Genomic DNA, 24,646 nt, shown 5'->3' on the forward strand with positions numbered 1-24,646 from the left:
CCTACACTGTGCTTCCTTACATCCTACACTGCTTACTTACATCCTACACTGTGCTTCCTTACATCCTACACTGCTTCCTTACATCCTACACTGCTTCCTTACATCCCACACTGTGCTTCCTTACATCCCACATGCGTTTTACAGACGATCCTAACCTGGCGACGAGTCCGAGCTCGTTTCAACAACACAGCGTTGGGGGCGTGGCTTTGGGGGCGTGGCTTTGGGGGCGTGGCACGTCCAGGAACAACCATTTAAAGGGATTTCAAGTATTTCACAAAACACCAACGTTTCTATTTACAGGGATCCCAGTGTTCCCTACCTGCCGTACAGAGTCGCCTTGCAGACCCTCGTACCCTGGAGACGACATTTGTACAAAGTCTCCGCCCAACAGAACAGGAAGTGAAGACGATTCAGACTCCGACACGTTTCAGCTCCTTTCCTTCAGCTTCTGATTCCAACTCCTGTTTTTCCTCACTGAGAATCTCATTTCCTGAACTTTACATATCAAGCTCTATCTTCCTCATCGTCACCGTCGGCAACGATGAGACGAAACCCATTAGAGAGGAGACGGCGCCACTGTTGTCCTGAGCCACCGCCGTACCGTTATCATAGCGTACCGTACCGTTACCGTGCTGTACCATACCGTTACCGTACCATTACTGTACCGTTACCGTACTGTTACCGTACTGTACCGTTACCATACCATTACCGTACCATTACTGTACCGTTACCGTACTGTTACCGTACTGTACCGTTACCGTACCATTACTGTACCGTTACCGTACTGTTACCGTACTGTACCGTTACCATACCATTACCGTACCATTACTGTACCGTTACCGTACTGTTACCGTACTGTACCGTTACCGTACTGTTACCGTACTGTACCGTTACCGTACCATTACTGTACCGTTACCGTACTGTTACCGTACTGTACCGTTACCATACCATTACCGTACCATTACTGTACCGTTACCGTACTGTTACCGTACTGTACCGTTACCGTACTGTTACCGTACTGTACCGTTACCATACCATTACCGTACCATTACTGTACCGTTACCGTACTGTTACCGTACTGTACCGTTACCGTACCATTACTGTACCGTTACCGTACTGTTACCGTACTGTACCGTTACCATACCATTACCGTACCATTACTGTACCGTTACCGTACTGTTACCGTACTGTACCGTTACCGTACCATTACTGTACCGTTACCGTACTGTTACCGTACCATTACTGTACCATACCATTACTGTACCATACCATTACTGTACCGTACCATTACTGTACCGTTACCGTACCATTACCGTACTGTTACCGTACCATTACTGTACCGTTACCGTACTGTTACCGTACCGTTACCGTACTGTTACCGTACCATTACTGTACCGTACCATTACTGTACCGTACCATTACTGTACCGTTACCGTACCATTACTGTACCGTACCATTACTGTACCGTTACCGTACCATTACTGTACCGTTACCGTACCGTACGTCTTATTAAAGGGAAATGATTCCTGCCTTCACAGCAGGACAATGAGGACGTTTGTGATGATTTGTCAGACGGGATCCTTTTATTGAACGATTCCAGTGGTTGCTAGTTTTAGTACCGATACCGCGTGGCTCTGAAGGGACGGTTGCTAGTTTTAGTACCAATACCGCGTGGCTCTGAAGGGACGGTTGCTAGTTTTAGTACCGATACCGCGTGGCTCTGAAGGGACGGTTGCTAGTTTTAGTACCGATACCGCGTGGCTCTGAAGGGACGGTTGCTAGTTTTAGTACCGATACCGCGTGGCTCTGAAGGGACGGTTGCTAGTTTTAGTACCGATACCTCGTGGCTCTGAAGGGACGGTTGCTAGTTTTAGTACCGATACCTCGTGGCTCTGAAGGGACGGTTGCTAGTTTTAGTACCAATACCTCGTGGCTCTGAAGGGACGGTTGCTAGTTTTAGTACCGATACCTCGTGGCTCTGAAGGGACGGTTGCTAGTTTTAGTACCGATACCGCGTGGCTCTGAAGGGACGGTTGCTAGTTTTAGTACCGATACCTCGTGGCTCTGAAGGGACGGTTGCTAGTTTTAGTACCAATACCGCGTGCTCTGAAGGGACGGTTGCTAGTTTTAGTACCGATACCTCGTGGCTCTGAAGGGACGGTTGCTAGTTTTAGTACCGATACCGCGTGGCTCTGAAGGGACGGTTGCTAGTTTTAGTACCGATACCGCGTGGCTCTGAAGGGACGGTTGCTAGTTTTAGTACCGATACCTCGTGGCTCTGAAGGGACGGTTGCTAGTTTTAGTACCAATACCGCGTGGCTCTGAAGGGACGGTTGCTAGTTTTAGTACCGATACCGCGTGGCTCTGAAGGGACGGTTGCTAGTTTTAGTACCGATACCTCGTGGCTCTGAAGGGACGGTTGCTAGTTTTAGTACCGATACCGCAGCTCGGGTCAGTTTGTCGGCTGCTCTTCACACAACTTGGTGTTCCGTCTAGACTGGAGCTTCTGGCCAGCTGGTTTTGCCCCACAGGCCTTGTGTTTGCCCCCAGGGGGCAGTACAGGGCAGGATGAAGGGCTGGTTTTGCCCCACAGGCCTTAATGCTTTTAATGGCGTCTGGACGGCGAGAACCTTGTGAGCCAAATGTCAAGTTCTTACCACTTTTTATTTCTTTATCTGAGAAGATGGTTCCTAGAATGTCAATCCTTTCTGGACCCAGAGGGAAAGTCTTCCTGCTGGAGGTGTTCAGACGTTTCTACAGAGAGAATCTGGAAGCTGAAGGGTTAAACCTGCACAATTCTACGTCTCATGATGAACGTCTGGGAAACGGTTGGACATTGTGGTACAATAGCAGTATTAAAGATGGAGGTTCAGTAGAGTCCAGTCCACGGTCCTCCAGTGGTCTCAGGTTCCTGGCGTCTCATTAGCCACAATGTGAAACTTGAAAACTGGGGGAGTGAAGCACATGTGAAGTCATTTACATTAAAAATAGAGGCCATGGGTAATTTCTCCGGCGTTCTTTTCTATGTAAAAATCAAATGATGAAAAGTGGAAAAGCCTCTACAATCCATTAGTAGTACTTGATACTAAATCCTAAATACTGCGAGCTGTGGGTTGTTTGTGATCCATAGTGCTGCAGGAAGTGCTCGAGGTTGATTGCCTTCTACTAACATGACGTTGTTTTTTTTAAGTTTTCAGTGAGAGCTCTGAAATAATACAGAAATATTTTCAAATAAAAAGCTAGAATTGTCAGTAAAAACACTTGTTCAGAGATTGGAGGGCAGTTTTGAGAAGGCAGTCATGAGCGTTCAGCCCAATGAGGGATTGCGGCAGTAGAGAGACAAGCAGCCCAGATCTCTGTTCCCCTTTTCAAATTAAAAGTACTTTCACTTTTGACGTTTGCTCCCAGCCTTACTTATCTACTCTTTAGAGTTCTTTTTGAATTCACAGCAATGAGGCTTCAGAAATACTAAAAATATCTTTTGTTTGGTTTGATTCAAACACTCGTCATTTCTACAACAATCCACCCGGACCTGGGATCAGCCCGTCGCCATGACAACCCCGGCTGTCGCACGCCGCCGTGGCGCGTTTGTCCCAAAAGTCTGCAGGTTCCTTCAGAATAAGAGCGTTTTGTCTCCAGTTTGCTGCAGTCGTCCTCCGTGGCGGAGCTGCAGGTGGAAGAAAGGTTCAGTTCCAGTGAGGAAGCTACATCTGAGTGCCACTCCAACAACGTCAAAACAAACAACATGATCCAAACGATCCGAACACCAGCGGAACACCAGCGGAACACCAGCGGAACACCAGCGGAACACCAGCGGAACACCAGCGGAACACCAGCGAGGTACTTTGAAAGGACAATCTTCAATTCTTTGTTTCTTGGCAGGAATAAGATTCCAAACGATCCGAAGTTTTCTCTCAGGAACTTCATTGGTTTAATCCAATGAGCGCCGCCATGATGGAGGAGGGTTGGGGGCGGGGCCAACCCCGCGGCGTCACACCCTGTAGACACTAAATAATCTGTTCTCATGCCACAGATTAAAAAAAGTCAGTAGTAAATGTCAACTGAAGTAAATGTAGATTCTGGGCTTTAATTTGGATTCTATAGGGAAAGTACAAAGCAAACAATCTGATTCAAGAGTTTAGAAATTTGTCTCCACTATATATTCCTCTTTGTGGGTTTTGAGGTTCTAAAGTAAGAGCTTGGTCCAGCCTTAAAATAGCTTTTTCTAATATTCCAAATTTTCATCTAAAAAACTCTAATAACAAGGTAATAATTCAACCTGAGATCAAAATTTTCAAAACTGCTTCAGTACTTTCTGGTAAAAAAAGACCGTATTTTGTCGTCTCTGATCTGGGGGTCATGAAGAGACCCTGGCGAGGACAGTGGACAAAAACCCTCCAAAGACAAAGCTTGTGATGCTCAAACCTCAAAGTCTGAGACAGTAAACAGGAGACACGAGGGTCCGTCACGTCCGCGCCGCGGGTCCATCACGTCCGCGCCGCGGGTCCGTCACGTCCGCGCCGCGGGTCCGTCACGTCCGCGCCGCGGGTCCGTCACGTCCGCGCCGCGGGTCCGTCACGTCCGCGCCGCGGGTCCGTTAGCTTGCGGCCGTCAGACGACCGTGCTGATGTCGTCGGCCTCGTCGGGTTTCTTGGGTTTGCTGGGGAGGGACTTGAGGTACTCCAGGTGGCGCCGCGCGTCCTCCTGGTTCTGACGCACGTAGTACACCACGTAGGATATGACCATGGCGAACCAGCCGAACATGGTGACCAGCATGGCGTAGTCCGTGGTCCTTTTGGTCAGGTTGCAGAGGTCCGTGTCCACGGCCAGGAAGGGCCGTCCCTCCTGGTCCAGGAGCTCCGAGCTCCTGCAGAGGACTCGCGTGGCGGCCTCGTGGTTGTGCGCCATCCCCCCGATGGCCTGCTGGAGGGCGCAGTCACAGTGCCAGGGGTTGTCGTCCACGATGACGCGCGCCTTTAGCCGCGCGAAGGCGTCCCGGTGGACGCTGGTGATGCGGTTGTGGGACAGGTCCAGCACCTGCAGAGTCCCCTCCACGCCGCCGAAGGCCCCCTCCCCCAGAGTGTCCACCGCGTTGTAGGACAGGTTCAGCTCCCTCAGCTGCCTCAGGCCGTGGAAGGCCAGGTCCGGCACGGCGCCGATCTGGTTGTGGTCCAGCCTCAGCAGGACCGTGTCCACCGGCAGACCGGGGGGGATCTCTTTGAGGCGAGACTGGCTGCAGGACACGTTGAGGCCGTGGAGGTGGGGGTCCCGCAGGCACACGCAGCCCTTGGGACACATGCTGGCCGAGGGGAAGCACAGGGCCATGAGCACCAGGCTCTGCAGCAGCAGGCACATGGGGAGGGAGCGCGACCGCCACAGGTCCAGCAGAGTCATGCCCACCGGCCGGGGCGGGCATCCCGCCCGGGGTCACTGCTCCACCCACCCGCCTCTACACGCATGGCATGCTGGGAACTGGTCCTGGCGCCGGCAGCCGCTAGCATGCTACCTGCAACGAGACAAGACACAACATCAGGGACACACGGGAACCCGCCACACCCCACAGGTCCACGTGCTACACGCTTTGAAACGCCAGCAGCACTTCAATGTGTCGCTGGTTCAACTCCAGACGTGGCTGAGGTCCAGGTTCTAGACCCCTTGTTCTCTGTGACGCTCATTCAACTAGTTCTCTCATGCTTGGTTCCTTTCTTCATTTAAATCTCAGTGAGACGCTGCCACACAAACCGCAGATTCTCAACTTTTGACTGGGAACGTTCTGTCTGGGAACGTTCTGTCTGGGAACGTTCTGACTGGGAACATTCTGTCTGGGAACGTTCTGACTGGGAACGTTCTGTCTGGGAACGTTCTGACTGGGAACGTTCTGTCTGGGAACATTCTGACTGGGAACGTTCTGTCTGGGAACGTTCTGACTGGGAACGTTCTGACTGGGAACATTCTGTCTGGGAACGTTCTGACTGGGAACATTCTGTCTGGGAACGTTCTGACTGGGAACGTTCTGTCTGGGAACGTTCTGACTGGGAACGTTCTGTCTGGGAACATTCTGACTGGGAACGTTCTGTCTGGGAACGTTCTGACTGGGAACGTTCTGACTGGGAACATTCTGTCTGGGAACGTTCTGTCTGGGAACATTCTGTCTGGGAACGTTCTGTCTGGGAACATTCTGACTGGGAACGTTCTGTCTGGGAACGTTCTGACTGGGAACGTTCTGTCTGGGAACGTTCTGTCTGGGAACGTTCTGTCTGGGAACGTTCTGACTGGGAACGTTCTGTCTGGGAACGTTCTGACTGGGAACGTTCTGACTGGGAACGTTCTGTCTGGGAACGTTCTGACTGGGAACGTTCTGACTGGGAACGTTCTGACTGGGAACGTTCTGACTGGGAACGTTCTGTCTGGGAACGTTCTGACTGGGAACGTTCTGACTGGGAACGTTCTGACTGGGAACGTTCTGTCTGGGAACGTTCTGTCTGGGAACGTTCTGACTGGGAACGTTCTGACTGGGAACGTTCTGACTGGGAACGTTCTGACTGGGAACGTTCTGTCTGGGAACGTTCTGACTGGGAACGTTCTGACTGGGAACGTTCTGACTGGGAACGTTCTGTCTGGGAATGTTCTGACTGGGAACGTTCTGACTGGGAACGTTCTGACTGGGAACGTTCTGTCTGGGAACGTTCTGACTGGGAACGTTCTGTCTGGGAACGTTCTGACTGGGAACGTTCTGACTGGGAACGTTCTGACTGGGAACGTTCTGTCTGGGAACGTTCTGACTGGGAACGTTCTGTCTGGGAACGTTCTGTCTGGGAACATTCTGACTGGGAACGTTCTGTCTGGGAACGTTCTGTCTGGGAACATTCTGACTGGGAACATTCTGTCTGGGAACGTTCTGACTGGGAACGTTCTGACTGGGAACGTTCTGTCTGGGAACGTTCTGACTGGGAACGTTCTGTCTGGGAACGTTCTGATGGGGAACAAGCCCCCCCCCTGCTACAATCCCCTCCTCCTGCTACTAGCCCCCCCCCCCCCCCACAGCCAAAACAGGCTTCATAGCAACGTGTGTCAGCTCCACACACACACACTCACAGACACACACACGCACACACACACACACACACACACACACTCACAGACACACACACGCACACACACACACACACACACACACACACACACACACACACACACACACACACACACACACACACACACACACACACACACACACACCTTGTCTCCATGGCAACACACGGAGGGGAGCTGCTCCTTAACGAGACTCTTCCATTACAGATACTTTCCTCCAGAACAGAAGAAACTCATTTCCTCTCATTTCCTCTGGAATTTTATAGTTTTATGTTTTAAATCTGATTCAGATTTTCTGTAAAATTATTGTTACATTTTAAAAATGTTGAATTTAATACGGTGACTGTGTTGCTGCAGTGGTGTGGCTGTTAACCTGATACTAACCTGTTAACCTGATACTAACCTATTAACCTGATACTATCCTGTTAACCTGATACCAACCTGCTAACCTGATACTATCCTGTTAACCTGATACTAACCTGTTAACCTGATACTAACCTATTAACCTGATACTATCCTGTTAACCTGATACTAACCTGTTAACCTGATACTAACCTATTAACCTGATACTATCCTGTTAACCTGATACTAACCTATTAACCTGATACTATCCTGTTAACCTGATACCAACCTGCTAACCTGATACTATCCTGTTAACCTGATATTAACCTGTTAACCTGATACTAACCTATTAACCTGATACTATCCTGTTAACCTGATACTAACCTATTAACCTGATACTATCCTGTTAACCTGATACCAACCTGCTAACCTGATACTAACCTGTTAACCTGATACTAACCTGTTAACCTGATATTAATCTGTTAACCTGATACTAATCTGTTAACCTGATACTAACCTATTAACCTGATACTAACCTATTAACCTGATACCAACCTGTTAACCTGATACTAATCTGTTTACCTGATACTAACCTGTTAACCTGATACTAACCTGTTAACCTGATACTAACCTGTTAACCTGATACTAACCTGTTAACCTGATACTAACCTGTTAACCTGATATTAATCTGTTTACCTGATACTAATCTGTTAACCTGATATTAATCTGTTAACCTGATACTAACCTGTTAACCTGATACTAACCTGTTAACCTGATACTAATCTGTTAACTTGATATTAATCTGTTAACCTGATACTAATCTGTTAACCTGATACTAACCTGTTAACCTGATACTAACCTGTTAACCTGATATTAATCTGTTAACCTGATACTAATCTGTTAACCTGATACTAACCTGTTAACCTGATACTAACCTGTTAACCTGATACTAATCGGTTCTGGAGCCACACGACCCTGAACTGGATGAAGCAGTGAGGACAGATGAACGGATGAGACAGTTGCAGATCGTTCTTATAGTGGCAGATCGTTCTTATAGTGGCAGATCGTTCTTATAGTGGCAGATCGTTCTTATAGTTCTTATAGTGGCAGATCGTCCTTATAGTTCTTATAGTGGCAGATCGTTCTTATAGTGGCAGATCGTTCTTATAGTGGCAGATCGTTCTTATAGTTCTTATAGTGGCAGATCGTCCTTATAGTTCTTATAGTGGCAGATCGTTCTTATAGTTCTTATAGTGGCAGATCGTTCTTATAGTTCTTATAGTGGCAGATCGTTCTTATAGTTCTTATAGTGGCAGATCGTTCTTATAGTTCTTATAGTGGCAGATCGTTCTTATAGTGGCAGATCGTTCTTATAGTTCTTATAGTGGCAGATCGTTCTTATAGTTCTTATAGTGGCAGATCGTTCTTATAGTGGCAGATCGTTCTTATAGTGGCAGATCGTTCTTATAGTGGCAGATCGTTCTTATAGTTCTTATAGTGGCAGATCGTTCTTATAGTTCTTATAGTGGCAGATCGTTCTTATAGTTCTTATAGTGGCAGATCGTTCTTATAGTGGCAGATCGTTCTTATAGTGGCAGATCGTTCTTATAGTGGCAGATCGTTCTTATAGTGGCAGATCGTTCTTATAGTTCTTATAGTGGCAGATCGTTCTTATAGTTCTTATAGTGGCAGATCGTCCTTATAGTTCTTATAGTGGCAGATCGTTCTTATAGTTCTTATAGTGGCAGATCGTTCTTATAGTTCTTATAGTGGCAGATCGTTCTTATAGTTCTTATAGTGGCAGATCGTTCTTATAGTTCTTATAGTGGCAGATCGTTCTTATAGTGGCAGATCGTTCTTATAGTTCTTATAGTGGCAGATCGTTCTTATAGTTCTTATAGTGGCAGATCGTTCTTATAGTTCTTATAGTGGCAGATCGTTCTTATAGTGGCAGATCGTTCTTATAGTGGCAGATCGTTCTTATAGTGGCAGATCGTTCTTATAGTTCTTATAGTGGCAGATCGTTCTTATAGTTCTTATAGTGGCAGATCGTTCTTATAGTGGCAGATCGTTCTTATAGTGGCAGATCGTTCTTATAGTTCTTATAGTGGCAGATCGTTCTTATAGTGGCAGATCGTTCTTATAGTGGCAGATCGTTCTTATAGTTCTTATAGTGGCAGATCGTTCTTATAGTTCTTATAGTGGCAGATCGTTCTTATAGTGGCAGATCGTCCTTATAGTTCTTATAGTGGCAGATCGTCCTTATAGTTCTTATAGTGGCAGATCGTTCTTATAGTTCTTATAGTGGCAGATCGTCCTTATAGTTCTTATAGTGGCAGATCGTTCTTATAGTGGCAGATCGTTCTTATAGTGGCAGATCGTCCTTATAGTTCTTATAGTGGCAGATCGTTCTTATAGTTCTTATAGTGGCAGATCGTTCTTATAGTTCTTATAGTGGCAGATCGTTCTTATAGTGGCAGATCGTCCTTATAGTTCTTATAGTGGCAGATCGTCCTTATAGTTCTTATAGTGGCAGATCGTTCTTATAGTTCTTATAGTGGCAGATCGTCCTTATAGTTCTTATAGTGGCAGATCGTTCTTATAGTGGCAGATCGTTCTTATAGTGGCAGATCGTCCTTATAGTTCTTATAGTGGCAGATCGTTCTTATAGTTCTTATAGTGGCAGATCGTTCTTATAGTTCTTATAGTGGCAGATCGTTCATATAGTGGCAGATCGTTCTTATAGTGGCAGATCGTCCTTATAGTTCTTATAGTGGCAGATCGTTCTTATAGTGGCAGATCGTTCATATAGTGGCAGATCATCCTTATAGTGGCAGATCGTTCTTATAGTTCTTATAGTGGCAGATCGTTCTTATAGTTCTTATAGTGGCAGATCGTCCTTATAGTTCTTATAGTGGCAGATCGTCCTTATAGTTCTTATAGTGGCAGATCGTTCTTATAGTGGCAGATCGTTCATATAGTGGCAGATCGTTCTTATAGTGGCAGATCATCCTTATAGTGGCAGATCATTCTTATAGTTCTTATAGTGGCAGATCGTTCTTATAGTTCTTATAGTGGCAGATCGTTCTTATAGTGGCAGATCGTTCTTATAGTGGCAGATCGTTCTTATAGTTCTTATAGTGGCAGATCGTTCTTATAGTGGCAGATCGTTCATATAGTGGCAGATCGTTCTTATAGTGGCAGATCGTTCTTATAGTTCTTATAGTGGCAGATCGTTCTTATAGTTCTTATAGTGGCAGATCGTTCTTATAGTGGCAGATCGTTCTTATAGTGGCAGATCGTTCTTATAGTTCTTATAGTGGCAGATCGTTCTTATAGTGGCAGATCGTTCTTATAGTGGCAGATCGTTCTTATAGTTCTTATAGTGGCAGATCGTTCTTATAGTTCTTATAGTGGCAGATCGTTCTTATAGTGGCAGATCGTCCTTATAGTTCTTATAGTGGCAGATCGTCCTTATAGTTCTTATAGTGGCAGATCGTTCTTATAGTTCTTATAGTGGCAGATCGTCCTTATAGTTCTTATAGTGGCAGATCGTTCTTATAGTGGCAGATCGTTCTTATAGTGGCAGATCGTCCTTATAGTTCTTATAGTGGCAGATCGTTCTTATAGTTCTTATAGTGGCAGATCGTTCTTATAGTTCTTATAGTGGCAGATCGTTCTTATAGTGGCAGATCGTCCTTATAGTTCTTATAGTGGCAGATCGTCCTTATAGTTCTTATAGTGGCAGATCGTTCTTATAGTTCTTATAGTGGCAGATCGTCCTTATAGTTCTTATAGTGGCAGATCGTTCTTATAGTGGCAGATCGTTCTTATAGTGGCAGATCGTCCTTATAGTTCTTATAGTGGCAGATCGTTCTTATAGTTCTTATAGTGGCAGATCGTTCTTATAGTTCTTATAGTGGCAGATCGTTCATATAGTGGCAGATCGTTCTTATAGTGGCAGATCGTCCTTATAGTTCTTATAGTGGCAGATCGTTCTTATAGTGGCAGATCGTTCATATAGTGGCAGATCGTTCTTATAGTGGCAGATCATCCTTATAGTGGCAGATCGTTCTTATAGTTCTTATAGTGGCAGATCGTTCTTATAGTTCTTATAGTGGCAGATCGTCCTTATAGTTCTTATAGTGGCAGATCGTCCTTATAGTTCTTATAGTGGCAGATCGTTCTTATAGTGGCAGATCGTTCATATAGTGGCAGATCGTTCTTATAGTGGCAGATCATCCTTATAGTGGCAGATCATTCTTATAGTTCTTATAGTGGCAGATCGTTCTTATAGTTCTTATAGTGGCAGATCGTTCTTATAGTGGCAGATCGTTCTTATAGTGGCAGATCGTTCTTATAGTTCTTATAGTGGCAGATCGTTCTTATAGTGGCAGATCGTTCATATAGTGGCAGATCGTTCTTATAGTGGCAGATCGTTCTTATAGTTCTTATAGTGGCAGATCGTTCTTATAGTTCTTATAGTGGCAGATCGTTCTTATAGTTCTTATAGTGGCAGATCGTTCTTATAGTTCTTATAGTGGCAGATCGTTCTTATAGTTCTTATAGTGGCAGATCGTTCTTATAGTTCTTATAGTGGCAGATCGTTCTTATAGTTCTTATAGTGGCAGATCGTTCTTATAGTTCTTATAGTGGCAGATCGTTCTTATAGTTCTTATAGTGGCAGATCGTTCTTATAGTTCTTATAGTGGCAGATCGTTCTTATAGTTCTTATAGTGGCAGATCGTTCTTATAGTGGCAGATCGTTCTTATAGTGGCAGATCGTTCTTATAGTGGCAGATCGTCCTTATAGTTCTTATAGTGGCAGATCGTTCTTATAGTTCTTATAGTGGCAGATCGTTCTTATAGTGGCAGATCGTTCTTATAGTTCTTATAGTGGCAGATCGTTCTTATAGTGGCAGATCGTTCTAATAGTTCTTATAGTGGCAGATCGTTCTTATAGTGGCAGATCGTTCTAATAGTTCTTATAGTGGCAGATCGTCCTTATAGTTCTTATAGTGGCAGATCGTCCTTATAGTTCTTATAGTGGCAGATCGTTCTTATAGTGGCAGATCGTTCATATAGTGGCAGATCGTTCTTATAGTGGCAGATCGTCCTTATAGTTCTTATAGTGGCAGATCGTTCTTATAGTTCTTATAGTGGCAGATCGTTCTTATAGTTCTTATAGTGGCAGATTGTTCTTATAGTGGCAGATCGTTCATATAGTGGCAGATCGTTCTTATAGTGGCAGATCATCCTTATAGTGGCAGATCATTCTTATAGTTCTTATAGTGGCAGATCGTTCTTATAGTTCTTATAGTGGCAGATCATTCTTATAGTGGCAGATCGTCCTTATAGTTCTTATAGTGGCAGATCGTCCTTATAGTTCTTATAGTGGCAGATCGTTCTTATAGTTCTTATAGTGGCAGATCGTTCTTATAGTGGCAGATCGTCCTTATAGTTCTTATAGTGGCAGATCGTTCTTATAGTGGCAGATCGTTCTTATAGTTCTTATAGTGGCAGATCGTTCTTATAGTGGCAGATCGTTCTTATAGTGGCAGATCGTTCATATAGTGGCAGATCGTTCTTATAGTTCTTATAGTGGCAGATCGTTCTTATAGTGGCAGATCGTTCTAATAGTTCTTATAGTGGCAGATCGTCCTTATAGTTCTTATAGTGGCAGATCGTCCTTATAGTTCTTATAGTGGCAGATCGTTCTTATAGTGGCAGATCGTTCATATAGTGGCAGATCGTTCTTATAGTGGCAGATCGTCCTTATAGTTCTTATAGTGGCAGATCGTTCTTATAGTTCTTATAGTGGCAGATCGTTCTTATAGTTCTTATAGTGGCAGATTGTTCTTATAGTGGCAGATCGTTCATATAGTGGCAGATCGTTCTTATAGTGGCAGATCATCCTTATAGTGGCAGATCATTCTTATAGTTCTTATAGTGGCAGATCGTTCTTATAGTTCTTATAGTGGCAGATCATTCTTATAGTGGCAGATCGTCCTTATAGTTCTTATAGTGGCAGATCGTCCTTATAGTTCTTATAGTGGCAGATCGTTCTTATAGTTCTTATAGTGGCAGATCGTTCTCATAGTTCTTATAGTGGCAGATCGTTCTTATAGTGGCAGATCGTCCTTATAGTTCTTATAGTGGCAGATCGTCCTTATAGTTCTTATAGTGGCAGATCGTTCTTATAGTTCTTATAGTGGCAGATCGTCCTTATAGTTCTTATAGTGGCAGATCGTTCTTATAGTGGCAGATCGTTCTTATAGTGGCAGATCGTCCTTATAGTTCTTATAGTGGCAGATCGTTCTTATAGTTCTTATAGTGGCAGATCGTTCTTATAGTTCTTATAGTGGCAGATCGTTCATATAGTGGCAGATCGTTCTTATAGTGGCAGATCGTCCTTATAGTTCTTATAGTGGCAGATCGTTCTTATAGTGGCAGATCGTTCATATAGTGGCAGATCGTTCTTATAGTGGCAGATCATCCTTATAGTGGCAGATCGTTCTTATAGTTCTTATAGTGGCAGATCGTTCTTATAGTTCTTATAGTGGCAGATCGTCCTTATAGTTCTTATAGTGGCAGATCGTCCTTATAGTTCTTATAGTGGCAGATCGTTCTTATAGTGGCAGATCGTTCATATAGTGGCAGATCGTTCTTATAGTGGCAGATCATCCTTATAGTGGCAGATCATTCTTATAGTTCTTATAGTGGCAGATCGTTCTTATAGTTCTTATAGTGGCAGATCGTTCTTATAGTGGCAGATCGTTCTTATAGTGGCAGATCGTTCTTATAGTTCTTATAGTGGCAGATCGTTCTTATAGTGGCAGATCGTTCATATAGTGGCAGATCGTTCTTATAGTGGCAGATCGTTCTTATAGTTCTTATAGTGGCAGATCGTTCTTATAGTTCTTATAGTGGCAGATCGTTCTTATAGTTCTTATAGTGGCAGATCGTTCTTATAGTTCTTATAGTGGCAGATCGTTCTTATAGTTCTTATAGTGGCAGATCGTTCTTATAGTTCTTATAGTGGCAGATCGTTCTTATAGTTCTTATAGTGGCAGATCGTTCTTATAGTGGCAGATCGTTCTTATAGTGGCAGATCGTTCTTATAGTGGCAGATCGTCCTTATAGTTCTTATAGTGGCAGATCGTTCTTATAGTTCTTATAGTGGCAGATCGTTCTTATAGTGGCAGATCGTTCTTATAGTTCTTATAGTGGCAGATCGTTCTTATAGTGGCAGATCGTTCTAATAGTTCTTATAGTGGCAGATCGTTCTTATAGTGGCAGATCGTTCTAATAGTTCTTATAGTGGCAGATCGTCCTTATAGTTCTTATAGTGGCAGATCGTCCTTATAGTTCTTATAGTGGCAGATCGTTCTTATAGTGGCAGATCGTTCATATAGTGGCAGATCGTTCTTATAGTGGCAGATCGTCCTTATAGTTCTTATAGTGGCAGATCGTTCTTATAGTTCTTATAGTGGCAGATCGTTCTTATAGTTCTTATAGTGGCAGATTGTTCTTATAGTGGCAGATCGTTCATATAGTGGCAGATCGTTCTTATAGTGGCAGATCATCCTTATAGTGGCAGATCATTCTTATAGTTCTTATAGTGGCAGATCGTTCTTATAGTTCTTATAGTGGCAGATCATTCTTATAGTGGCAGATCGTCCTTATAGTTCTTATAGTGGCAGATCGTCCTTATAGTTCTTATAGTGGCAGATCGTTCTTATAGTTCTTATAGTGGCAGATCGTTCTTATAGTGGCAGATCGTCCTTATAGTTCTTATAGTGGCAGATCGTTCTTATAGTGCAGATCGTTCTTATAGTTCTTATAGTGGCAGATCGTTCTTATAGTGGCAGATCGTTCTTATAGTGGCAGATCGTTCATATAGTGGCAGATCGTTCTTATAGTTCTTATAGTGGCAGATCGTTCTTATAGTGGCAGATCGTTCTAATAGTTCTTATAGTGGCAGATCGTCCTTATAGTTCTTATAGTGGCAGATCGTCCTTATAGTTCTTATAGTGGCAGATCGTTCTTATAGTGGCAGATCGTTCATATAGTGGCAGATCGTTCTTATAGTGGCAGATCGTCCTTATAGTTCTTATAGTGGCAGATCGTTCTTATAGTTCTTATAGTGGCAGATCGTTCTTATAGTTCTTATAGTGGCAGATTGTTCTTATAGTGGCAGATCGTTCATATAGTGGCAGATCGTTCTTATAGTGGCAGATCATCCTTATAGTGGCAGATCATTCTTATAGTTCTTATAGTGGCAGATCGTTCTTATAGTTCTTATAGTGGCAGATCATTCTTATAGTGGCAGATCGTCCTTATAGTTCTTATAGTGGCAGATCGTCCTTATAGTTCTTATAGTGGCAGATCGTTCTTATAGTTCTTATAGTGGCAGATCGTTCTTATAGTGGCAGATCGTCCTTATAGTTCTTATAGTGGCAGATCGTTCTTATAGTGGCAGATCGTTCTTATAGTTCTTATAGTGGCAGATCGTTCTTATAGTGGCAGATCGTTCTTATAGTGGCAGATCGTTCATATAGTGGCAGATCGTTCTTATAGTGGCAGATCGTCCTTATAGTTCTTATAGTGGCAGATCGTTCTTATAGTTCTTATAGTGGCAGATCGTCCTTATAGTTCTTATAGTGGCAGATCGTTCTTATAGTGGCAGATCGTTCATATAGTGGCAGATCGTTCTTATAGTGGCAGATCATCCTTATAGTGGCAGATCATTCTTATAGTTCTTATAGTGGCAGATCGTCCTTATAGTTCTTATAGTGGCAGATCGTTCTTATAGTTCTTATAGTGGCAGATCGTTCTTATAGTGGCAGATCGTTCTTATAGTTCTTATAGTGGCAGATCGTTCTTATAGTGGCAGATCGTTCATATAGTGGCAGATCGTTCTTATAGTGGCAGATCGTTCTTATAGTTCTTATAGTGGCAGATCGTTCTTATAGTTCTTATAGTGGCAGATCGTTCTTATAGTGGCAGATCGTCCTTATAGTTCTTATAGTGGCAGATCGTTCTTATAGTGGCAGATCGTCCTTATAGTTCTTATAGTGGCAGATCGTTCTTATAGTTCTTATAGTGGCAGATCGTCCTTATAGTTCTTATAGTGGCAGATCGTTCTTATAGTTCTTATAGTGGCAGATCGTTCTTATAGTTCTTATAGTGGCAGATCATTCTTATAGTGGCAGATCGTTCTTATAGTTCTTATAGTGGCAGATCGTTCTTATAGTTCTTATAGTGGCAGATCGTTCTTATAGTGGCAGATCGTTCTAATAGTTCTTATAGTGGCAGATCGTTCTTATAGTTCTTATAGTGGCAGATCGTTCTTATAGTGGCAGATCGTTCTTATAGTGGCAGATCGTTCTAATAGTTCTTATAGTGGCAGATCGTTCTTATAGTTCTTATAGTGGCAGATCGTTCTTATAGTTCTTATAGTGGCAGATCGTTCTAATAGTGGCAGATCGTTCTTATAGTGGCAGATCGTTCTAATAGTGGCAGATCGTTCTTATAGTTCTTATAGTGGCAGATCGTTCTTATAGTGGCAGATCGTTCTTATAGTGGCAGATCGTTCTTATAGTTCTTATAGTGGCAGATCGTTCTTATAGTGGCAGATCGTTCTTATAGTGGCAGATCGTTCTTATAGTGGCAGATCGTTCTTATAGTGGCAGATCGTCCTTATAGTGGCAGATCGTTCTTGTAGTGGCAGATCGTCCTTATAGTGGCAGATCGTTCTTATAGTGGCAGATCGTTCTTATAGTGGCAGATCGTTCTTATAGTGGCAGATCGTTCTTATAGTGGCAGATCGTTCTTATAGTGGCAGATCGTTCTTATAGTGGCAGATCGTTCTTATAGTGGCAGATCGTTCTTATAGTGGCAGATCGTTCTTATAGTGGCAGATCGTTCTTATAGTGGCAGATCGTTCTTATAGTGGCAGATCGTCCTTATAGTGGCAGATCGTTCTTGTAGTGGCAGATCGTCCTTATAGTGGCAGATCGTTCTTATAGTGGCAGATCGTTCTAATAGTGGCAGATCGTTCTTGTAGTGGCAGATCGTTCTCCACCGTCTGGATGTCGTCCGTCACAACGACGCTTCGTTCTGTTGCAGCAGTGAAACGACGTCAATTAGTCAGCAGGAGAAGAAGCGGAGCTCCAGACCTCCTTCATGCATGTGATGGAGGGAGAGGGAGGAGTGGAGGGAGGGAGGGAGGAGTGGAGGCAGACGGTCTGCGGGGCCCAGGAGGCTCCTGCAGTCTGGGGGATCCGAGGAGGAGACCCCCGCCCCGGAGCCCCGGAGCCCCAGAGCCCCCAACTCTTCACCTGCCGCATGCATGTGACTGTGTGTGTGTGTGTGTGTGTGTGTGTGTGTGTGTGTGTGTGTGTGTGTGTGTGTGTGTGTGTGTGTGTGTGTGTGTGTGTGTGTATGTGTGTGTGTGTGTGTGCGCGCAAACAGGCAGTCCAATGATCTGAACTGTAGCAGCGACGAAAAGGGAAGAACGTCACGCAGAAGCCCTTTTGAAAATTCGCCCATTTTTCATTCCCGCACTCAGAAGCGAACAACAGTCCGACTGACTGCGACATGTTGAGTCTCGCCTGAATGGAACGTTGGAGGTTAATAATTCGGCAAAGGACAAATCCAACCATCTTGAGGTGTTTCGTTAATATTTAAACTTTTCTGAATGGTCCGCGCTGGCCGCTCCGCCCTCGGAGGCGCGCGCTGCTGGGCAAATAACGCACGCAATTGCGGTTAAAGCGTGAATAAAGTTACAATTTGAAGGACAATGAAGACTTTTCACATTCCGGCCTGTATGCCGAATTTACTACTGGTTCATTCGCTCCTTCAATCCGCTCCGTGTTCAACGTGAGACGCTGCCGTATTACTACAATAACCAAGAAAAGGTGAAACTCTCATTTTTAAAATGGCGACTGGCACAACGATCCCTGAGAAAACATCACGCATCAGCCGACCTGGACCCGAACCAGAGAGAACCAGAGAGAACCAGAGAGAACCAGAGAGAACCAAGGCGCTGCCGTCTGGAAGAGTGGAGGGAAACGTTCAGGAGACCGGGAAGGAGACGGTCACATCCAGGGTTTGCAGACGGATGGAGACCCATTGAACGGCGCCCAGCCGGCCGGCGGCTCCGTGAAGCAACAGGCGGCCGAGTCTCCTCACCTGTGTCCGGCCGCACCGGAGGAGTGTCCCGGTGTCCGGAGCGCTCAGCCCCGCTGCTGGACCTCCGCTCCCCGCTGCTGGACCTCCGCTCCCCGCTGCTGGACCTCCGCTCCCCGCTGCTGGACCTCCGCTCCCCGCTGCTCCACTGCCGCCACAGCCGCTCCCTCTCCGGACTCAACCTGTCGGGCAACTCCCCGGGAAGACCGGCGTGGAAGAGTGGAAGAGTGAAGGAGGGAGGAGAGAGGGAGGAGGGAGTGAGGAGGGAGGAGAGAGGGAGGAGGGAGTGAGGAGAGAGGAGGGAGGAGGGAGGAAGGAGGGAGGAGGGCGGGAGGGAGGGAGGGAGGAGGGAGGAGAGAGGGGGAGGGATGGAGGGAGTGAGGAGGAGAGAGGAGGGAGGAGAGCGGGAGGAGGGAGGGAGGAGGAGGGAGGGAGGAGAGAGGAGGGAGGGAGGGAGGGAGGAGGAGGGAGGAGGGAGGAGGGAGGGAGGAGAGAGGAGGAGGGAGGGAGGAGAGAGGAGGGAGGAGAGAGGAGGGAGGGAGGGAGGGAGGAAGGAGAGAGGAGGGAGGGAGGAGGGAGGGAAGGAGGAGAGAGGAAGGAGGGAGGGAGGGAGGAGAGAGGAGGGAGGGAGGGAGGGAGGAAGGAGAGAGAGGAAGGAGGGAGGGAGGGAGGAGAGAGGAGGGAGGGAAGGAGGAGAGAGGAAGGAGGGAGGGAGGGAGGAGAGAGGAGGGAGGGAGGGAGGGAGGAGGGAGGGAAGGAGGAGAGAGGAGGGAGGGAGGAAGGAGAGAGAGGAAGGAGGGAGGGAGGGAGGAGAGAGGAGGGAGGGAGGAGGGAGGAGAGAGGAGGAGGGAGGAGAGAGGGAGAAGGGAGGGAGGAGAGAGGGGGAGGATGGAGGGAGTGAGGAGGAGAGAGGAGGGAGGAGAGAGGGAGGAGGGAGGGAGGAGGAGGGAAGGAGGAGAGAGGAGGGAGGGAGGAGAGAGGAGGAGGAGGGAGGGAGGAAGGAGAGAGGAGGGAGGAGGATGGAGGAGGAGGGAGGGAGGAGAGAGGGAGGAAGGAGAGAGGAGGGAGGGAGGAGGGAGGGAGGGAGGAGAGAGGAGGGAGGAGGAGGGAGGGAAGGAGGAGAGAGGAGGGAGGGAGGAAGGAGAGAAGAGAGGAGGGAGGGAGGAGGGAGGGAAGGAGGAGAGAGGAAGGAGGGAGGGAGGGAGGAGGAGGAGGAGAGAGGAAGGAGGGAGGGAGGAAGGAGAGAGAGGAAGGAGGGAGGGAGGAGAGAGGAGGGAGGGAGGGAGGGAGGAGAGAGGAGGGAGGGAAGGAGGAGAGAGGAAGGAGGGAGGGAGGGAGGAGAGAGGAGGGAGGGAGGAAGGAGAGAGAGGAGGGAGGGAGGAGAGAGGAGGGAGGGAGGAAGGAGAGAGAGGAAGGAGGGAGGGAGGGAGGAGAGAGGAGGGAGGAGGAGAGAGGAAGGAGGGAGGGAGGGAGGGAGGGAGGAGGGAGGGAGGGAGGAGAGAGGAGGGAGGGAGGAGTGAGAGGAGGGAGGGAGGGAGGGAGGAGGGAGGGAGGAGAGAGGAGGAGGGAGGAAGGAGAGAGAGGAAGGAGGGAGGAGGGAGGAGAGAGGAGGGAGGAGGAGAGAGGAGGGAGGGAGGGAGGGAGGAGAGAGGAGGGAGGGAAGGAGGAGAGAGGAGGAGGGAGGGAGGGAGGAGAGAGGAGGGAGGGAAGGAGGAGAGAGGAGGGAGGGAGGAAGGAGAGAGGAGGGAGGGAGGAGAGAGGAGGGAGGGAGGGAGGAGAGAGGAGGGAGGGAGGGAGGAGAGAGGAGGGAGGGAGTAGAGAGGAGGGAGGGAGGAGGGGAGGAGGGAGGAGAGGAGGGAGGGAGGAGAGAGGAGGGAGGGAGGAAGGAGAGAGGAAGGAGGGAGGAGGGAGGAGAGAGGAGGGAGGGAGGGAGGAGAGAGGAGGGAGGGAGGGAGGAGAGAGGAGGGAGGGAGGAGGGAGGAGAGAGGAGGGAGGGAGAGGGAGGAGAGGAGGGAGGAGGAGGGAGGAGAGAGAGAGAGGAGAGGAGAGAGGAGGGAGGAGGAGGGAGGAGGGAGGAGGGAGGAGGGAGGAGAGAGGAGAGAGGAGGGAGGAGAGAGGAGGGAGGAGAGAGGAGAGAGGAGGGAGGAGAGAGGAGGGGAGGAGAGAGGAGGGAGGGAGAGGAGAGAGGAGGGAGGAGAGAGAGGGAGGGAGGAGGGAGGAGAGAGGAGAGAGGAGAGGAGAGAGGAGGGAGGGAGGAGGGAGGAGGGAGGAGGGAGGAGGGAGGAGGGAGGAGGGAGGAGGGAGGAGGAGAGAGGAGGGAGGGAACCAGGAGTAGAATAGAACCAGAACCAGGACCAGCCGGAGTTCAGCACCACGGACAGAGACACGTCTTCTGACTGGACTGTTTCAACCAATGAGGAGCGCAGCAGGCGGGGGGATGGGGGGGGGGGACCTGACCTCCACCCTTCATGAGGCTAAATAAAGAGACACAACCCCCCCCCCCCCCCCCCCGCTCTGGCCCAGCCCTATGGGGGGGGGGGGGGGGGCTCCACCCTTCATGAGGCTAAATAAAGAGACACATCCCCCCCCGTCCCCCCACCTGCTCTGGCCCATCCCTATGGGGGGGGGGGGGGGGTGCCTCCACCCTTCATGAGGCTAAATAAAGAGACACAACCCCCCTCCCCCCCCTGCTCTGGCCCAGCCCTATGGGGGTGGGGGGGGGGGCCTCCACCCTTCATGAGGCTAAATAAAGAGACACCCCCCCCCCCCCCCCCCCCATGGGGACTCAGTGTGTCAGGTGGCTCCAGTCCAGTTCATGATCAGTTCCAGAAGAACCTCATCACTTCTATATTTAGATGAAAGGTAGAATAAAGACCTGCAGAGAGACTGTAACTTTAATAACTTTAATAACTTTAGTAACTTTAATAACTTTAGTAACTTTAATAACTTTAATAACTTTAATAACTTTAGTAACTTTAATAACTTTAGTAACTTTAATAACTTTAATAAAACCTGTTAAGCTCAAAGGAACACTAACAGTTTGTATCAAAGTTACACTGATAACAAAGTGGACTCACTTCAGGAAGGAAGAAGGAAGGGATGACTGGTGGTGGGCGGGGCCGAGGCTGATTGTGGGCGGGGCCGGGACTGCCTGGTGGGCGGGGCCGGGACTGACTGGTGGGCGGGGCCGAGGCTGATTGTGGGCGGGGCCGGCGGTCTCCCTGGTATCTGCTCTATAACCTCTTTACCGGTCCGACATGAATCACATGTTTGGGTGGAGGTCAGAGGTCAGAGGTCAGAGGTCAGTTTACTGAAGAGTTTCACTTTACAACTGCTGCTGTTTCTTTTTTCATCTAATGTAGAAAGTCCTTGTAAAGAACATTTGATGTTTCAGGCCTGTGATGCTGGACGGAGGCTGACGAGGTGGAGCTGCTGGGTGGAGGACTGTAGGGGTCCCAGTGGATGGGGTCAAAGGTCATGATTGGTCCAAGTCCAGGAGGGGGCCAGTCTACAGTGGTCCTCTGCTGAATCAGCAGTAACACACCGGCCTGACGTCCAGAACTTCCCTGGAGGAGGATCGGCTGAACCTGAACCCAGAGTCCAAGGCCGGATCAGAGTCTGGCAGAGCTTAGTGACCGAGGCCAAAGCAGAGACCAGAGACGTCCACAACAGAGACGTCCACAGCAGAGACCAGAGACGTCCACAACAGAGACGTCCACAGCAGAGACCAGAGACGTCCACAACAGAGACGTCCACAACAGAGACGTCCACAGCAGAGACCAGAGACGTCCACAACAGAGACGTCCACAACAGAGACGTCCACAGCAGAGACCAGAGACGTCCACAACAGAGACGTCCACAACAGAGACCAGAGACGTCCACAACAGAGACCAGAGACGTCCACAGCAGAGACCAGAGACGTCCACAACAGAGACCAGAGACGTCCACAACAGAGACGTCCACAACAGAGACGTCCACAGCAGAGACCAGAGACGTCCACAACAGAGACGTCCACAACAGAGACCAGAGACGTCCACAACAGAGACCAGAGACGTCCACAGCAGAGACCAGAGACGTCCACAACAGAGACCAGAGACGTCCACTGCAGAGACCAGAGACGTCCACAGCAGAGACCAGAGACGTCCACAACAGAGACCAGAGACGTCCACTGCAGAGACCAGAGACGTCCACAACAGAGACCAGAGACGTCCACTGCAGAGACCAGAGACGTCCACAACAGAGACCAGAGACGTCCACAGCAGAGACCAGAGACGTCCACAACAGAGACCAGAGACGTCCACTGCAGAGACCAGAGACGTCCACAGCAGAGACCAGAGACGTCCACAACAGAGACCAGAGACGTCCACAGCAGAGACCAGAGACGTCCACAACAGAGACCAGAGACGTCCACTGCAGAGACCAGAGACGTCCACAGCAGAGACCAGAGACGTCCACAACAGAGACCAGAGACGTCCACTGCAGAGACCAGAGACGTCCACAACAGAGACCAGAGACGTCCACAGCAGAGACCAGAGACGTCCACAACAGAGACCAGAGACGTCCACAGCAGAGACCAGAGACGTCCACAACAGAGACCAGAGACGTCCACTGCAGAGACCAGAGACGTCCACAACAGAGACCAGAGACGTCCACTGCAGAGACCAGAGACGTCCACAACAGAGACCAGAGGTCAGGATCAAAGTCCCCAAGCCTCAGAATCCAAACTCAGGAAACACAAAGGGTTGTAGTCAAAGACCAGCTGGGACACGTTCTAGATCAACACGTTCTAGATCAACAGGTTCTAGATCTACCATCTCAACACGAGTATTGACCGTCTCCTCTAGCAGTACTGACCAGGTCCCCCCTCCCTGCCCTGGACCTACTGGGACCAGGTCCCCCTCCCTCCCCTGGACCTACTGGGACCAGGTCCCCCTCCTCCCAGGGGGGGGGGGATCTGCTGGTCCTGTTGAGTGACGGTGTAACAGCTGGACTCCCATAATGCAACAGGTGAGCAGGAGCATGGGGGGCGTCCAGTGAGAGCCACGGTGATGAGCTTTGATCCTATCAAAGGCAAGGCATGCTGGGTCTGTTGCCATGACAACCATCAGCCAGCTTTAGTGGCCAGTGAGGGAAGTGAAGAAAACAATGTGGAGGAATGAAAGTGATTATGGCAACGCAGACCGACTGTCCTTCACGTGAGGACGTGAGACGTCCTGGAGGACATGAGAGTGAGACGTCCTGGAGGACATGAGACGTCCTGGAGGACCTGAGACATCCTGGAGGACCTGAGAGTGAGACATCCTGGAGGACGTGAGACGTCCTGGAGGACATGAGACGGTCCAGTTGATCCCAGAGGACCAAGATGGACCTGAGGTCTGCAGCAGCTGGACAACATCTGGCCATGTCTCCTGGAGGCTGAGAGCTCCAGTATGAGGATGAGGACATTTTGTCTCCGCGACGAGTTGAGACTCAGGACGTCTCAACAAGGAGCGTCAGGACGGTCTGGAAGATGGTCTGGGTGGAGCCTCTGCTCCTGGTCCTGGTCCAGGACTTCCTCTGGTAAGAGACAGGAGTGTTGGACCTGGACCAGGGACGATCAGTCAGACCTTCATCCTGCTTCAGTTCTCAACAATCTGAGCTTCACTTCCTGCTGGACAAAGAACATGAAAGAGTTTTTGCAGCTTCTCCACGTATTGAACACGTAGACCCCCCCCCCCCCCCCCCCTGGCCCCCCCCCCTCCCCCCTGCTTGACCCAATGCATCAGTGTCACGTCGGTTGAGATTCTTAGCTAGTGGATGAATAATGGATGTCTTCATTAGCAGGATGAGACGAGTTCATGTCTAAAAATGGAAGAGGAGTCGTTCTAGAACCTGGACGGTTTAGACAGGAAGGACTCAGGCTTTACTGGAGGGACACTAAGAACCAGGTCCAGGACAACAAACTGTCCCACGGAGACAAAGGACAGGAGGTTGAAATGACCTGCTTTGATGTCCACATTCTGCAGCTTGTCCTTTATTC

At 48.1% G+C, this 24,646-nt stretch overlaps 1 protein-coding gene across 1 annotated transcript; it reads right to left on the reverse strand.

Annotated features, from left to right (window-relative positions):
• Positions 1-2,700: 2,700 nt before the first annotated feature.
• On the reverse strand, positions 2,701-18,798 carry lrrc3b (leucine rich repeat containing 3B). The gene is made up of 2 exons (XM_080521736.1): positions 18,631-18,798; positions 2,701-5,506 (listed from the first exon to the last, which is right to left on the reverse strand). The coding sequence occupies exon 2, from the start codon at positions 5,392-5,394 to the stop codon at positions 4,612-4,614; it is 783 nt and encodes a 260-aa protein (XP_080377862.1). The 5' UTR covers positions 5,395-5,506; positions 18,631-18,798; the 3' UTR covers positions 2,701-4,611.
• Between the last annotated feature and the right edge of the window lie 5,848 nt (positions 18,799-24,646).

The sequence above is a fragment of the Blennius ocellaris genome (genome assembly GCF_963422515.1).
Source record: "Blennius ocellaris genome assembly, contig: SCAFFOLD_128, whole genome shotgun sequence".
Taxonomy (NCBI): domain Eukaryota; kingdom Metazoa; phylum Chordata; class Actinopteri; order Blenniiformes; family Blenniidae; genus Blennius; species Blennius ocellaris.